The sequence below is a fragment of the Puma concolor genome, chromosome B2 (genome assembly GCF_028749965.1).
Source record: "Puma concolor isolate L17-30 chromosome B2, mPumCon1.1.hap2, whole genome shotgun sequence".
In the NCBI taxonomy this organism is placed as follows: domain Eukaryota; kingdom Metazoa; phylum Chordata; class Mammalia; order Carnivora; family Felidae; genus Puma; species Puma concolor.
Window position 1 is genome coordinate 84,953,160 of NC_141671.1, and position 16,942 is coordinate 84,970,101.

The following is a 16,942-nucleotide window of genomic DNA, read 5'->3' on the forward strand; positions in this document are numbered from 1 at the left end:
AAAAACTATATAGCAGGAAAGGCATTATGCATAACTGGGAAATTTCCAGAGGGTAGAACTGAAATCAATGAGTAGAAATTATTCTTTAAGTAAACATTAAAAAAAGTTTTCCCAACATTTATTAAGCTATCCCAAAAGGTAGTGATAAGTAGAGGTAGAGATAAGTGAGGTGGAACTAAGTGTTTAAGCAGAAAGAATGGTCAGTTGATCATACAATTTATATAACAACTTACTCCATACTATGTGGAATAAACTCATTCATCTTTTTTTTTTAATTTTTTTTTTAACGTTTATTTATTTTTGAGACAGAGAGAGACAGAGTATGAACGGGGGAGGGGCAGAGAGAGAGGGAGACACAGAATCGGAAGCAGGCTCCAGGCTCTGAGCCATCAGCCCAGAGCCCGACGCGGGACTCGAACTCGCAGGACCGCGAGATCGTGACCTGAGCTGAAGTCGGACCCTTAACTGACTGAGCCACCCAGGCGCCCCTAAACTCATTCATCTTTAAGGGTTCCCCTGCTGGAAGATTCTGTGACTCTTCAAACCAGTTTACACTTCAGAATAACTTTATTTAGTCTTCTGAAAGTCTCAATTAACTTGTTATATGTTTAAAAGATACACAAAAAAAGAATTCTGAAGTTATATTACCATATGCATTGATTAAATCTTTTATTTAGTACCACGTAAAAATTTAAAACAAAATTTTTATTTTGCTGGTTCAAATACTACCTTCTCCCTCCAACTGAAAAAACCCACATGAATCTATTGTATCAGTTTTCATTTGTGGGGGTGGGGGTGGGTGGTGGTGTTTTGTGTTCAAGTGATATAAACCTGAGTAAAATCATGTGAAAAATTAAATATTCGTCCAGAGTTTATTGTTTGGTATTAAATAAGCGTTAGCAAAAAGAGTCAGAAATAAAAATTAAGATTTTTATGTGATTGTGTGTCTATCTCACTATCTCTATGTAACATGGAAAAAAAACCCAATAAATTTCATTAAAAACATCCCTACTCTTGACAACTTATTAAAATACTATTGTATAATATATAGTCCAAAGTTATATAACTATACTCTTAGAAATGCACAAGGAATTTTTAAAGAAAATGTATGTTTTATTGAATAGATATTTTAGATAGATTGTTTTATCTCCTCTAATTCTTTCATAATACACAGAATGTCTTATCAATACACAGAATGTGTATCATAATACACAGATGTCTTATTGACCATTAATAAGTTCCACACAGGGGTTAAATAATAGAATATTAGTAAATATTTGCTGATTACAAAGAACATATTAGATCTGTCTCAAAATAGGGACACACTTATGGTTCTATTCACGTGTAGAATCAATCTACATTATCAGCATAAACAAGATTTAACAAAAAAGTCTAATGGGCTTTGAGTTCTGCTATATGAAAATTCAACGTTTATTTATTTTTGGGACAGAGAGAGACAGAGCGTGAACGGGGGAGGGGCAGAGAGAGAGGGAGACACAGAATCGGAAACAGGCTCCAGGCTCTGAGCCATCAGCCCAGAGCCTGACGCGGGGCTCAAACTCACGGACCGCGAGATCGTGACCTGGCTGAAGTCGGACGCTTAACCGACTGTGCCACCCAGGCGCCCCTCTGCTATATGAAAATTAAGTAAGTACTCCATATCAAACCATTGGATGCCATGATAGATTAAAGTTTTACCAGTATTCAGAAAACAACCCCCCATTAAAAGAGATATCCCGAATACTGAAAAGACCACACTGCTATGTAGAAAGTTTCTATTCAGTGGAAATTTACAAAGTGTACACTAAATTTATAATTGTTGAAGTAGAGACTTAACATTTGCTTTAAATCAAACTTTTTTTCTCCTAAGAGTTAATCCCTGAGTAATCTGAAGAAGACTACCTCAGCCAAATTCTTCAGAATCTGCTTTTCTCAACTCACAATATGACCTTTAAAACATAATTTATTAAGTGTATATATAGTTCAGTGTCCTCCAGTAAATTCTATTTTCTGCAAAATATAGGAATGTAGCCTAACCCCTTAAGATACCATCATTAGAATCAACTATTATGACATCACTGAAAGTTAAAGCTTTCAGTGGGTTCACTGCTGTTCACTGTGTAAATACAGATGCAGGAAGTTTTTCAGTGGCAGGGCATTGTTCCTGTTTTATGGTGTTGTTTGCTTGATTATTCTCGGCTGTCTTTGTCCCATTGAAATGGCTATATTGAATGTTTGACCCCAAAACTTTCTTGTTTTGCCACTTTTTTTTTTCAAATTGGAAAGAAATTGAAACTCAATAATTAAATTTGACAGATTTACATTGGCAATTTTCTGCTTAATCATAGAAACAACTTTTGTCTTCACTTTTTATTTTTTATGTCATTAATGATCAAATTCATTAATATACCATGACAGTCATTAATTTGCCAGTCTATAGCACTTTGCTAAATAACTTGTTACGCTATTAGTAAATGTTATCTTACATAAGAAAAATCTATTTTGACTCATCACATTTATCTTCAGGAAAATGAAGTAAAACTTAAGAAAAATAATTAGACCTACGAAGGCTGACCAAAACAAAACAAACAAAATAAAGCAAAAAACCCCCCACCTTCTCCACCAAAAAAAACCCTTCCCATATTAAAATAAAAAAAAAAAACTTGAACCTAAGTTTAGCGATACTTTAAATTCTAATCAACTTCTTCAGCTTTTAATAAAAAAAAGATAAAATACAGTTATGGGTTTGTGGAAAAAATATGAATAAATTTAAGGTTAAAAATTATATCCTGTTCATGCAATCCTTTTGCTGGAGACAGTATTACCTCTTTCCTCCAGAGGAGAGAAAAAAATCAAGATCTAAAGAGTTAGGTTTTTTTTTTTTTTTTTTTTTTTTTTACAAATACAGGTGAATTGTTGCCTTTAAGGCTGCAACTGACACTGGAATTTTTAGTAAGCCCTAATCAATCATAACTCTTGAAAGCAGCTATTAGGAAAGTCATACTGTGTGACATGAACTTTCCAAAAACCAGCACTGACAGCAGCTCTCTCTAAGGGCACTCATTTTCTTCCTCTTTTATTGAAAAAAAGAGAGAAAGATGTGAATTTTTCCAAGTTCCAAAAATGGTACTTTTAACTATTAAATAATTTTAATATACAGAATCAATATTTTATACATAAGAACATTTGCAAACTGATTTCACGCACTCAATACAGACACAAGATAAAGACAGGCAAACATTTACAGATGAAAAGTAATTAGTATGACTCTCTTTTAAAGAAATCTACCCAGACTAATTTTAGCTTTAAACGTATGTCAGTAAATGAAGTTTCACAGAGTCATGTATCAGTTCACTGATATGCGATCAATTTAAAGATAACTTTGATTAGGCTGGGTACAGAGATTGCTTACGCACTTTTTATTTCTATTCATTAATCAAGAAAGATAATCATACCTACTTCCGTAAATTGAGTGAATGGAGATGGTTCAGCACACGTGTTTATGTGTGACAATAAATCTCCAGCTGGAAGGGAAAGAAAACAGAATTCAAGCAGGCTATCCTCATAAATAAACAAATGGCTCAATAAAATTGTCCGTAAATAGTAAATCTCAAATACAGGAGATATTTTTCTTTTAGCAATTGTATTAAAGTAACCAATAGTTTATTTTGTGGATTCCTTTCTTTTTCCCTCTATCCCTCTTTGTTCTGCCTGTTCACATACACAACTGGGACAGAAGACAGACTGTTCACCTTGGAGGGGAATCAGAATATGCCAGCCCAAAATATGCCACTTTGACATAAGATTATTTTGAGCGGAAAGCAAACTGAAAAACAATAGACATAGGAGGAGCCTCCCAGTCCTTCCCCTTTCTGACTAAAAGCAGGGCATACATTCCCTTTGCAAAGGTGATGTAAATTTCCATTTGTAAAGTTTCCCCCTTCTCAGTACCAGGAAGAACATGATAACTTCATTTCCAGCTTGGCAAACCTTAATAAGCAACCCTACCTACCATACATTAGCTATTAACCTTCCCCCAATTTATTACTGCAAGAAGCCCAAACTCCCTTTTCCTTTGTCTAGTCACAATGACTGCCTTTTGTTAAAGTGGTATAAAAGCTCCCAAACCTGACTGCTCCTTGGGTTGTCACTTGTTTGCTTTGAAGCCCCTGTGAAAGTAAAAATACTTTCAAAATGTGTCTGCCTTTTCTTCAGTTAATCTTTTTCCAGTTTAATTTGCAGGCCCCCAAAAAGAAACTTAAGAGGGTAGAGGGAAGAAGGTTTTTCCCTACCTATACACCATTATTATTTATCTAGGGGGTGATATAATGTTAATGTCATGAGAAGATGAAAACATGTTGAGTTTTCTACATTTAAAAAAATGCAACTAGTGTACCTTAGGTGCAAAACTGATTTTAGTTTAGATTTAGAAATTTTGATAAATAGGGTATTTTGACTCATGGAACCACCAAATTATTTCCTTTATCATTCACTAACAACAAAAATAAGTCTCAATTAGCATCAAAGGTATAATTAACATAGATAAAAATCACAGCCTAAATTTAGTTGACATTTTTCCAAATCATTTTCATATATCTGTTGAGTCTGTGCTAGGTTATCTTTTTAAATCAAATGCTGACCAAAGCATAATTATAAAATAAAACCTCAAAGATAAATTTTTGCCTAAATAACTAAATATTTGAAGAAAAAATAGTATTATTTTCATAGTAATATATCTATATATGAATTATGTTTTATGTATATATTTAAAAACATGACATGACATATATACTAATGTATGCAACTTACACATAGGTTTATGTTTGAATGACAGGTAATTTGATTCAAATATATGTACTAGATATAATATGTAATATATATTACATGGATGGATATATACAAGTGTATAATATATGATATATAATTACAATTTACAGGGGCACCTGGGTGGCTCAGTTGGTTAAGCATCTGACTTTGGCTCAGGTCATGATCTCACGGTTAGTGAGTTCAAGCCCCGCGTGGGGCTCTGTGCTGACGGCTCAGAGCCTACTTTGGATTCTGTGTCTCCCTGTCTCTCTCTGCCCCTCTCCCACTCACACCCTGTCCATCTCTCAAAAATAAATAAACATTAAAAATTTTTTAAAAAATTATAATTTATAGAATTATAATATATATAACATGATTCCTGTCAATGTTTTAATTACCATGCAAGATAAGCAGAACTAAATATGTAACAAAATAAATTGTCTGACATTGAGCAAATGTGATTAAGGTGTGTTTTTATTTTATTTTTTTTTTTTAATTTTTTTTTTTCAACGTTTATTTATTTTTGGGACAGAGAGAGACAGAGCATGAACGGGGGAGGGGCAGAGAGAGAGGGAGACACAGAATCGGAAACAGGCTCCAGGCTCTGAGCCATCAGCCCAGAGCCTGACGCGGGGCTCGAACTCCCGGACCGCGAGATCGTGACCTGGCTGAAGTCGGACGCTTAACCGACTGCGCCACCCAGGCGCCCCTAAGGTGTGTTTTTAATCTGAACAGTTCAAAATGCAACCAGTGTGCAAAAATGTGAAGGGAAAGAGACAACATAAGACGGTTAAATCTGGGAGTAGGAGAGAGGGAGATATTCTACATCACTGAAAACACAATCTTGAAAATCAAGATCAGTGGGGGAGGGGGGAACAAGTGCAATCAAAATCTTGCATCAGTGGCGGGGGGAAAAAAACAAGGTCCTAATTCTGTAAGAAATTTATTGGGAAGTAACTTCTCTAGTAGTATTTCAGCAATCATGTTTAAACAATGTTAGTTATCAGGGTGCCTGGGTGGCTCAGTCGGTTAGGCAGCCGACTTGGGCTCAGGTCATGATCTCATGGTTCATGAGTTCAAGCCCCACATCAGGCTCTGTGCTGACAGCTCAGAGCCTGGAGCCTGCTTCAGAATCTGTGACTCCACCTCTCTCTGTCCCCTCCCCAGCTCATGCTCTGTCTCTGTATCTCAAAAAATAAATAAACTTAAAAAAAATTTTTTTAATGAATAAACAATGTTAATTATCCTGCCCTGGTTTATCTTCTAGGATGATTTTTGAAACCATTTCTACATTTTTAAGATTTTAGGAGAGCAATTTTTTTTTAATGTTTATTTATTTCTGACAGTGAGAGAGAGACAGAACATGAGTGCAGGAGGGGCAGAGAGAGAGGGAGACACAGAATCCTAAGCAGGCTCCAGGCTCTGAGCTGTCAGCACAGAGCCTGATGCGGGGCTCAAACTCACCGAGAGCGAGATCATGACCTGAGCCAAAGTCGGACGCTCAACCGACTGAGCCACTCAGGTGCGCTAAGACAGCACTTTTGATTTATGGTATAGTTAACACTAAAATGTTTTTTTTTATCTCAGCAGGGAGTCATTAGGGTCTAATGCCCTATGGGAAGGATTGCAGAGAAGTGTCCTGATTTCACTGGACTCAGAGTTGTCCTAATACATGATACAAACTATTGTCTAGGAAATGGTGCACAGGTGATGACACATTCCTAAGCCTGAAAAAAAAAAGCAGAAATTATCTCCAGTGATCTATAGAATTAAAAATTTTGGCTAATCTTTGCCTCAATTTCAAAAATTCATTTTTGCTCTCCCAGAGTATCTCTTCTTACAGAGGTTCACTTTCTTAATAGGAAAATTATACATAATAAAGATATCATTTCTTTTCTATTTGGTGAATTAATTATAATTCTCCTTCACTTCTTATTGGGTTGTAGTGCTGAATGAGACTATTAAAAACAAATATCACATCACATTTTTTATACCATTACCATTTAAATTATAGTGGCTTAAAGACCTAGAATTGTAGTACACATGTAAAAATCAAAATCTATTCTCGATTCTTTATATCAATACGAGAAGGCACAAGGTGGCTAACAGCAAAAAGCAAATCTTACGATTATCTTTGAAATATATCTTTAAAAAGAACCTATAATTACTGAATCCACTTCTGCCTGGGGAGATTTTCCCGTTTTTCACTCCAGCTCATTCTCCCCTGGAAGTCCAACATTCTTAGAAAAGGCAAACCACCTCTCCCCACAAACAGGGTTTCAATTCACATTTTTTTCTGTAGAGAAGAGGTAGTTAAATACAAGGCTTTTCTTGTGCTGTACCTGCCATCAAGGAGACGCAGGGACCCGGAGACATACCAACAAAGCAACAAAGGAATCAGATAAGTAGAATAATTGTTAATTTGAAAAGAATGTTTGCTTGGTTTGAAATAGCAAACCTACGCAAGAGTTGGGGCTTATTTCTTCACTTTCCATTTTTGCATTTTTTCCACATTTTAGATGAGAAATATCGTAAAATCTCAAAAAGATGTTGTACATATTGATAATTAGGAAGGCAAAGTATTATCACAGACAATAGGAGACAGCGCCCTAGACAGGGGACCAGGGTTCTCAGGACTCCGGCTAACTGGTCTCTATGCTTCAAAGTCAGTGACAAGTGCCCTAAGTCTGATTTTACCTGTGAAATCAAGGGATGCATCCACATGATCTCTCAGAGTATCTCCAGCTCTAATAGGTCCATGATCAACCTACTGGAAAGATCCTACCTAAAAATGGTCAGCATTACTCAGATCTGGATTAAAGGTTCATTAATTGAAACTCCGCTTTTTATATCGTGGAGCAACCAAATTACTGAGGCAACCTTACTGCTTTTCTTTTTTTCTGAAACATGGTTGTAGTCTGTCCTTTGCTACATCACAGTTTTCATGACACTCATCAAAACTGATTGTTAACTCGATAAATTATGCCCATTATATAAAGTATAAAAGTTGACTGTTTTAAGTGAGACTCACAGATGGGCAGAGATTGTCAGAACATCTTAACTGCAGTTAACCAAATTATTTTTCTCCAAATGCTGATGTGATTACACTAAATTTTGTGCTAAACATGCATTACAGAGACAAGCATTCTATTTCTACAAATGGGTTCTACTTTTTAAAAAATCGGCAAGGTTCCAACTACTGTTGCTTATCTGGAATAATTAATTATAAGGATTTAAGCTAGACTTTTTTTTTTCAAATAACACCGTACAAAAACTAGAAGTTTTGCCTATTTTGTGTAACTACATTTATATAACTATATAAATAGCAATGCTTAACAATGCAATGTTTTTGTACAGATGTCTTCTTTGACTCTTCCTTTTGTAATGATATACTAGAACTTAGTTTCTTTTTTTGATTAGTAAAACTTAACAAAACTGCATAGGGATAGTTTGCCCTGGATATACTAAAACTTGACAAATAGGATTCAAATGGATTTTTCCTATCTGAATAGAGGCATCCTCGCAATCAAACAAAGAGCAACATAATAGGGTTTCTTTAGCAAAGATCAACTCAGTTTAAACTAATCATACCAATATGTTACAAACTGAATATTCTTCCTGCTTCAGTGAAAAAAACCCACAAAACATATAAGGCCTCAGTGCTGATGACATTTTGGTTTAAATTAGTTTCTTTTGTAGACCATGTGTGTTCTTTCTCTTGACAGACTACAGATCGCATGAAGGCAATTATGTCTTTAGATTTGCCCTCTTTCGGGTCAGTGGTGTAATTATAAGAGTTTGCACAGCTAAGTTGGTAGGTGGTATATTTATTTAATTGTTTACCACTCAGTCGAGAGCCAGCTTTAGCAGAACAAAAAGCCTAGACAGTCAGGTCTATTATAATTTATGGTTGGCTGGGTTTGTTACAGCCAAATCATCTAGCAGAACCATGCCACGGTGACCCAGGAATGCCCAGCTCTTGACATATGCCTTGGTCGTGTTATCCAGTCATAACAAAGCAAACGTACCATTTCGTGGGCCGCTCGGTGTTTGTTTACCACATGCGCAATTGAATTATTCTAGCCACCATATGTGTGTGGAAATCTCAGGACTATAATTTAATTACGCTAAACCAAATATCAAGGATATATGATGTGATTTCTGAGGTAACTTAGGTAATACCTAGAATATATATGGGAATAAGAACTTCTTTTTAGAACAGTATTATTTGAGACTATAGCAAACATCACACGATGTTGATTCCTTTGTCTTTTTCTCCCTTTGGCAAACTTATTCATAAAATTTGTTAAATTTTTCCCCTCTCTTCTTTAGATTCGTTACATATATAAACATTTATTGAGCTTCTAATTGGGGCCCAGACCTATGGTAGTTATTAAGGGTGCTATAATAATAAAACAACAGATGATTGTGTCATTACTGTGCCAAGAGTGAGGACTGTGTGTAGCCTCAGTCTCTAGCACATGGTAGGTGATCAATAAATATTTCTATCTGTCTACCTACCTACCTATAGCAGATCTACAAATGTTTGGTGAATGAACGAATTCTCTCAATGCAGATTGCCAGTTGTCAATGGTCATGGAATGTAAATTCAACTTTAAGGATAAATTAAGCACCATAAGCAGCTATAATGACACCTGTAAGACTTCTTAAATCAGATTATTGTGATTGATAAAATCCAATACTTTAAAATGAGTAAAAGGGGTTTACAATTAAAGAGGCAGGTTGAAATTTAGAGGTTAATATAAAATATCACTAAACTTGAAAAAGCCTTTTTTTTTTTTTTTTTAAAGTCTGACTATGATTTGAAAACAGGAGGTCTTTGGGGCTGATGTTGGACACACACAAATTTCAGTCTGTAAAGAATTGTATCTTGTGCATAATGGAGGATTTGGATTATTGCCTTGTGGTTGGGAGAAATCATCTTATTAATGAAGGATAAGCATGACTGGTTTCCATTTAGAATGTTTTTTTTTGTTTTTTTTTTTACCTTTATTTATTTTTGAGAGACAGAGCACAAGTGGGGGAGGGGCAGAGAGAGAGAAGGAGACACAGAATCTGAAGCAGGTTCCAGGCTCCGAGCTGTCCCCACAGAGCCTGATGCAGGCGATCGAACTCACAAACTGTGAGATCATGACCTGAGCTGAAGTCGGACGCTTAACCAACTGAGCCACCCAGGCACCCTTAGAATGTTTTTAGTAAACTGTCAACAGTTGTAAAAAATAGCTACCTCTGTCATTTGGTTAGCTCATTTTATGTATTTGTTTTATATGGAAACATTCAAGCAGATTTTTGCAGCTAATGAGAGGAAGCACGTGCCACAGAAAACTAGATCAATAGGGATCCACATCATTTTAGAAGAAAACTTCACAAGCACAGCCAGATATCATTCCTTTCCTGACATTGCCTGATTATTTTTTGTACCTTCTCCCCAAAACATGGAAAAAGTATAAACACATGGCACTAACATTCTGGAAACGAAAATCCATTGGAAATGGTAACTTTAGCAGGAAGTCCAAATGCTCATCCTTTCTCTGTTCTTCCCTGTACAAATTTTTCCTCCTTGAAATGTATTATGCCACACAGCATCCCTTCTACAGCATGCAGGACTGAGTTTCGGCATTCCTCATGTGTACTCTGTGGATCTTTCTGGTTGTGATGTCCCGCAGGCAGCTCCCGCTTCTGCTCCTCTCTCACCACCTGTAACCTAGACCCAGATCCTCTTTCGGCAGAATGACTGGTATTCCATGAGCCCTCCTTATTATCGGCATGAATTTCCTATAATCAATTTCAAATTCCAGCTAGAGCGATGCTTTCTCCTTAATTTCTCAGTTTTGTCTCTTCCCTAAAATGTTTGTTGATGCATAGCATGTACATAAATGTGCACAAATCATCCCCATGCAACTCTGTATATTCTGACAAAGTGAGCAGACTTTATTTAGTACATACACCATACACAAAAATAGAGCATCAGTAGCTATGGCTTCCCTCTCCTTCTACATACCTCTAACCACTCTGATGGCTGTACTGGTATCCAGTTATGGTGGCTGTAATTTACATTCTCCTGATGACTAATTTGATGAAGGATCTTATGTGTAGTGCCCTTCTTCCTCTAAGTGTCTCTCTCTCTTGCCTATTTCTTATTGAGTGGTCTGATTTAGACTAGAAAATTTTAGAGTCTTTTATGTATTCTGGATAGGAGAACTGTAACATTTATTTGTTGCAAATATCTCCTCGGACTCTGTTGCTTGCTTTTTCATTCACTTAATGATGTCTTTTCATGAACAGAAGTTTTTAATTTAGACGTCATCTTTTTTTTTTTTTTTTTTCCCTTTATGGTTCATGCTTTTTTGTGCCCTGTTTAGGAAAATTTTTACTGCTTAAAAATTTAAAGATAAACAATATATTCTTTCCTATTTTGTACACTCCCAATAACGTCAACCAAATATAATGACTGCTTTATTTTTCCTTTCAAATTTTTGGGACTTTTTCACTCTCTTCCAGTGTGTTAAATAGAAGAAGTAATAATGGATGTGCTTGCCTCATTATTGATGCCAGAATAAATGTTTTCATCATTACAATTACATATGAAGTTTGCTAAAAGAGTCTGCAAAAAGTACTCATCATGTAAAGAAACTTCCCTTTTATTACTAGTTTACTATGAGTTTTTATTATAAATGGTTGCTATAGCAATTGATATTTATTCTGGGGTGTCTGCGTGGCTCAATCTCTTAAGCATCCAACTTCAGCTCAAGTCATGATGTCACAGTTCATGAGTTCAAGCCCCGCTTCAGGCTCTGTGCTGACAGCTCAGAGCCTGGAGCCTGCTTTGGATTCTGTGTCTCCCTCTCTCTCTGCCCCTCCCACACTTGCATTCTGTCTGTCTCTCTTTCTCAAAAATAAACATTTAAAAAAATTCAAATGATATTTATGCATATTTTGAAATAAACATGATTTTCCTCCCTTTTGAGCAAATTACACTGACGGATTTATAAATCTTAATCCAACTTTGCATATAGGATTAAAGCCCATTGATTATTTTTCCCTAATTTATTCATGAGAAAGATAGGCTTATGAGAATTGGGAAGTCTCTCTTATGTGTTACCTTCTACCGGAGAAGGTTTCCCTTATTCACAAACAGGAAATTAGAAGGACAACAGATCACTTTCATCCAATAAAAAACAGGGCAGAGTCAAGTATGAGTTTTTATCAGACTTGGTGTCTTTTAGATTGTCTTCTCTCCCATGGTACGGCTCTGTAGTGCCCAGAGCAGGGCAAACCTCCCCAACAGCGTCTCCAGGAAAGTGACAAGATCCCAGAGAAAAAAATAGGTATGTGCAGAAAATCATGCAAAAGATTCATGTGTAAAATGTAGCATACAAATGGCAGAGAATTAGGGGTCTTAAGGATGTCCTTTTTTTAAATTAATAATCATTTTAAAGAACATGTGTGTCCTTAGAACCTTTGTAAATTCTCTAGTTTTGCAATTATTATGGTCACCCATATGTTTGTCTGTAGTAAATGGTAGAAGGAAAACCTTTAAAAGTCAGGGAGGAAAAAGCTTCATATACAGGTGGTTCAGGGGCATAAGGAAGGAGAAGATGGGAAGGAAAACTTGCCACTTTATAAGCCAGTCAGTATCCTTGGATGCTGTATTCACAGGGGCCTAATATTTGCTCCCAGAAGGGGAAAGTTCTGACCTGAGACTCAGGCCTCCAAATATGAGACTTGTCATGGGCACAATCTTCACCAAGGAAGCCACACATTCGAAATGTAGGGTGACATCTCCTTTTGAGAGATTATAATGACAACTTTTGTATGTACAGTCAAGATAATTCTGAATGAAATAAATTTTATAAATTAACCTGCACAGGAAGGCAAGTCTGCCTAAGTGTCATATTATATATATATATGTATATTTGTATGTATATTTTTCAGAATCAGTCTAGCATAATATATATGTCGGTGTGTAATAAACTGGTTGGCATTTTAGAAATGTTCTTCTTACCATGATATCTTCTAATTTTTATGGGATAATTTTGTCAGGTTATGGAATTTTCAAAGCTGTTTTTCTCGTTTTTAATATCTATTTCTTTCAGGCTTGCTCTTGCCAGTGGGGCCATCGCAGAAAGTAGAAAAAGTAAAACTCTGGATTAATATATCTGGGGAAAGAAGTATGGAATTGCCTCTTTGGATTTTATTAATTACTGCGAGAAATTCTGTTACATGCAAAGGTCTCTTCTATTGGCATTTGTGACTTCACCTTCCACCTGTCTACTTTTCAGTAGTCTCCTGCAAGGAGATGTCAGTCACCTATTAAATGCATCTGTTCCCTTGAAATCCATCATCTTTCTCGGCTGACGCTTTTAATATCTGCACACCTTTGCTCTGAGTGCAGCCTCATATAACTAAATGACAATCAGATGCCTTTTTTCAGAAATTATGCAAATATCTCAAAGTTCATATTTCTGAATCAAAATTTATGTATGCCTTAAACGTGTATATCTATATCTATCTATCTGCGATTTGTCACATCTCTTTTCTTTCCTTCCCCATTTTTAATACCTAAATTTAAAACTCATTACCTGTCAGGTGGGTTATTCTTGTCGTTTTCCCAACTGCTTTTCTTTCTACTTCCTGCGTGGACTCAACTGCAATGCATCCCCCACTCTGCTCCTACAGAGGACTTTCTAAACATTCAGATCTGACCGTACTGTTCGATATTTTAAAATCCTACAGTGACTCCTTGTAGCTTTTAGGACAATAATGAAATGCCACTGCTTAACCTAGAATATCATTTTTTATTTGGCAATTTCCTATCTGACATTACTTATTTGTTTGGAAGCTCAAAAAAGGCCTCTCTGGCTGACAGCCTCTCCTCTGCCACCCTGCCTACCGCTCCTTTGTGGTGTATTCAATAAGCTTCTATCTCCTTTAAAAAAAAAAAAAAAAAAAAAAAGTCCTCTCTTCTCCACCCTTAATTCATTAAATAATACCTACTCATTTCCCAAACTAAGTACAAGCTTTCCATGGTCACCTATTTGGAGTTAGAAGTTGGCCTCAGTGCAATTTATAGAAAACTGCAGTTGAGTAATTACCGCACTTTATTATAAACAGAGATTTCTTTTCTTACTCTCAAATTAAGCCTTAACAACTTTGAGGACAGTGATTTTTCCCTATTGACATTGTAGCCCAGGGAAACAGCAAAAGACCCAGTATATAATTGATACCCAATAAACTTCTGCTGTGATCACGAACGCTTGGATGTTATAGATTTTATGTATGCAATAATAATTTGTAATTCCACAATATAGATACAGAGAAGAAAAATAATTTCAATCCATAGAGTACTCAACCATAAACCATAAAGAGCTGACAAATCAAAAGGAACTGTTTAGCTAATGTGACCACCATGTGATGAGTGATGAAGAAAGGGTATTTCCTTTGAAATGCTATATTTAATTATACAATAAAAACGCATAGGGTTATAAAATTTAATATAAGCTTTCTTACTTTAATAACACAAATGCCAACTTTTTAAACAGGGTTTTGGTAGAGTCGCTTTTATATAGTTCCTTTAAGTTTGCCTCTTATATTAGGTCTGTTAATTGTTTCAATAAGTTTTCCAAATCAAGAAATGGCCAATGAGGAGTTGAGTTGTCAATTGCCTCTTAATTATAGTGATTTGGAGAAGTCTGGAAGATGACCCTGAGGGCACTTGGAAACACAGATTTTCTTTACTGCATTGCTGTGGTTTTGTTAATGTGGCTTGTGGTTATTTAGTTAATTAGGAAGGATAGTTTATATAAACAACAGGCTTTCTGAATAAAATATTTCCCATAACTCTAAAGGCAAGGATTTATTGCTTTTGTCTTTCAACTCATAACTGTACATTTGATAATTAAATTCTTGGTAATAGGATCCTAAAATTACAGTAGTAGGGATGAAAGGACCTCATCTTTGGTCAAGTCTGGACCCAAAGAGGGAACCCTGATGTCTGATTTTCAGATGACTTCTGGACTATATGCTTGTATTTATGTGTATGTGTGTATGTGTGTGTGTGTGTGTGTGTGTGTGTGTGTTTACATGTATAGGTTCATATGTAAAGGATCAGGGAGATGTGTACTTCATGACAGCGTCTTGTCTTTGTTCTGTTATAACCTGCCTCTACAAGGCTCTTCAAAATCAAGTGTATCCTCTTGTTCTCCAGCCTCTTTAATGTGTATAATAAATGTATCTACATATAAATGCTATAATGTAATCTTTGTAACTTTCACTCTTCCCTCCTGAACTGCTATAAAATATCAGACCTTGAAGTATATTATTTTTAAAATATCTCCCCCAATAGGACATATTAAAGTGTACGTTTACCTTTCTCACAGCAGCACTTGTTGTGCAAGCTCCTTCAAATTTAAATATGTCAAAGTTATAATTATAGTAAAATGAAAGCAAATGCAAGACTGGCTCTGAGAGGTTTATCCTTTTAAACTGCAAATTTAGCTCTTTTACAGAGGCAGGTTTAATTTCAAAGATTTTCACAGTGTAGGAACTAATTAATTAGTTAATAATGCATGAAGCCAGTAGAGCATTATCGGTGCTGTATCCCAGATGGAAAACTAGAACAAATGGGGAAACTTGCATTTAATTTGACCCTTTTAAACATGAAAACTTTAGGCTTTTCTGGTTGTCTTCTTACATGTTCGTCACTTGATCCTTCATGCCTTTGGTCATCCCCTACTCCAGCCCCACGCGATCGTAGAATTTTTAGCCTCTTGGGGCGACAAAGGGAGATGACCACAATTTGACAAGGACAAACCATTGAATGGGCTTGATGAAGCTGATTTTAAAAACCAAAGTCATTCTTCAGTTTGATAGCACATTCTCTTCCAGGAGCTGCTAGTGTCCATTCGCTAAATTGCCTCCTTTATTAAAACAAATGGAAACCGAGGGGTGTGAGGGTGTTAACACTCTCAATCCTACCTACTTCTCCTCCTCCCCCTACACACACACACACACACACACACACACACACACACACACACACTCACACACACACACACACACACGCTAAAGAAACCAAGCAATCTGAGTGCTTTTTCCTTCCAGGTTACACTTCTTCTTCCCAAGGTGCTCTAGAAAAGCTAAATAACAATTTGATGATTTTAATCATCAAATACATTCCTTTCTTTCACATCTATTCTTATCAAGCCACAATGCTAATTTGACAGGTGAAATGTACTTAATGCTATGAAGTATTATCACTGTTCTAGCACTTCTGTGTTTTTATGATCTTCATAGATAGAAGGAGCCAAAAAAAATCTACAAACTGAAATCTGTGTTACTTATTATGTACTGCTCCTTTACCTTCAGGGGCAAAACTGAAGCCTCTTCAGATCTTTCTCCTTTGCCAGTAACTAGACAATGTGTTACAATGTAGGTATCAACTGTAGTTAAGGAGTATTTTTTTTTTCCTGGAAAGATCTAAAACTGGAGAAAGGACACACTTTAATTTTAGGGATGGATGCTGAAATTGTAAATTCCTAAGAGTTTCACTGCAAATAATAGAAACAGAAACATAATCACAGGGGTTCTTTCCAAAAGGCTTCTGTCTCTTGTCCCATCGGGTGAGTGCTGAGATGTGTGGTCATCTCACAAGTCACAGTTTGAACTACAAACATATGAAATCATTTAAGGGCTTACCTGCTGCAATACACCACGTGGCTAAACTCTTTCCCCAAAGGAAGGACACTGGTTCAGAGGAGGTATCAGTCCACTGGTCCTGCCCGGCCCATGCGCGCCTAGTGCTGCCAAGAGAGAAATAGAAAAGCATATGAAAGAAAAAGCATCCTGAAGAATTCTCGACTTTTTACATTTCTCTTTAGCAGAAAGCCAGGATGGATAGGAAGTTCATGATGCTCCTTCCAGATCTGCAGTACAGAGAACAATCCAAAATTTCAGGTTGTTTTCTTCTAACAGTTCAGAAAAGACTCAGTCTTGTCTCTAATTTAATGGCATGCGTGAATAATTCACTCTGCATCTGGAAAAAAAATTTTTTTTTTTTAATTATACGCTGTTACCATTTCATTTAACACTGTAGTTGCTACATTAGCTACTGGAG

General features: G+C 36.1%; 1 protein-coding gene across 1 annotated transcript in view; it reads right to left on the reverse strand.

Annotated features, from left to right (window-relative positions):
• LOC147581089 (uncharacterized) overlaps window positions 1-16,942 on the reverse strand; it is a 45,025-nt gene that overhangs the window by 18,272 nt on the left and 9,811 nt on the right. The window contains exons 2-3 of the mRNA XM_086708403.1: window positions 16,525-16,628; window positions 3,456-3,524 (exon numbers count right to left, since the gene is read on the reverse strand). Of these exons, the coding sequence (XP_086564529.1) occupies window positions 3,456-3,524; window positions 16,525-16,628 (173 nt within the window). The remainder of the gene's footprint in view (window positions 1-3,455; window positions 3,525-16,524; window positions 16,629-16,942) is intronic.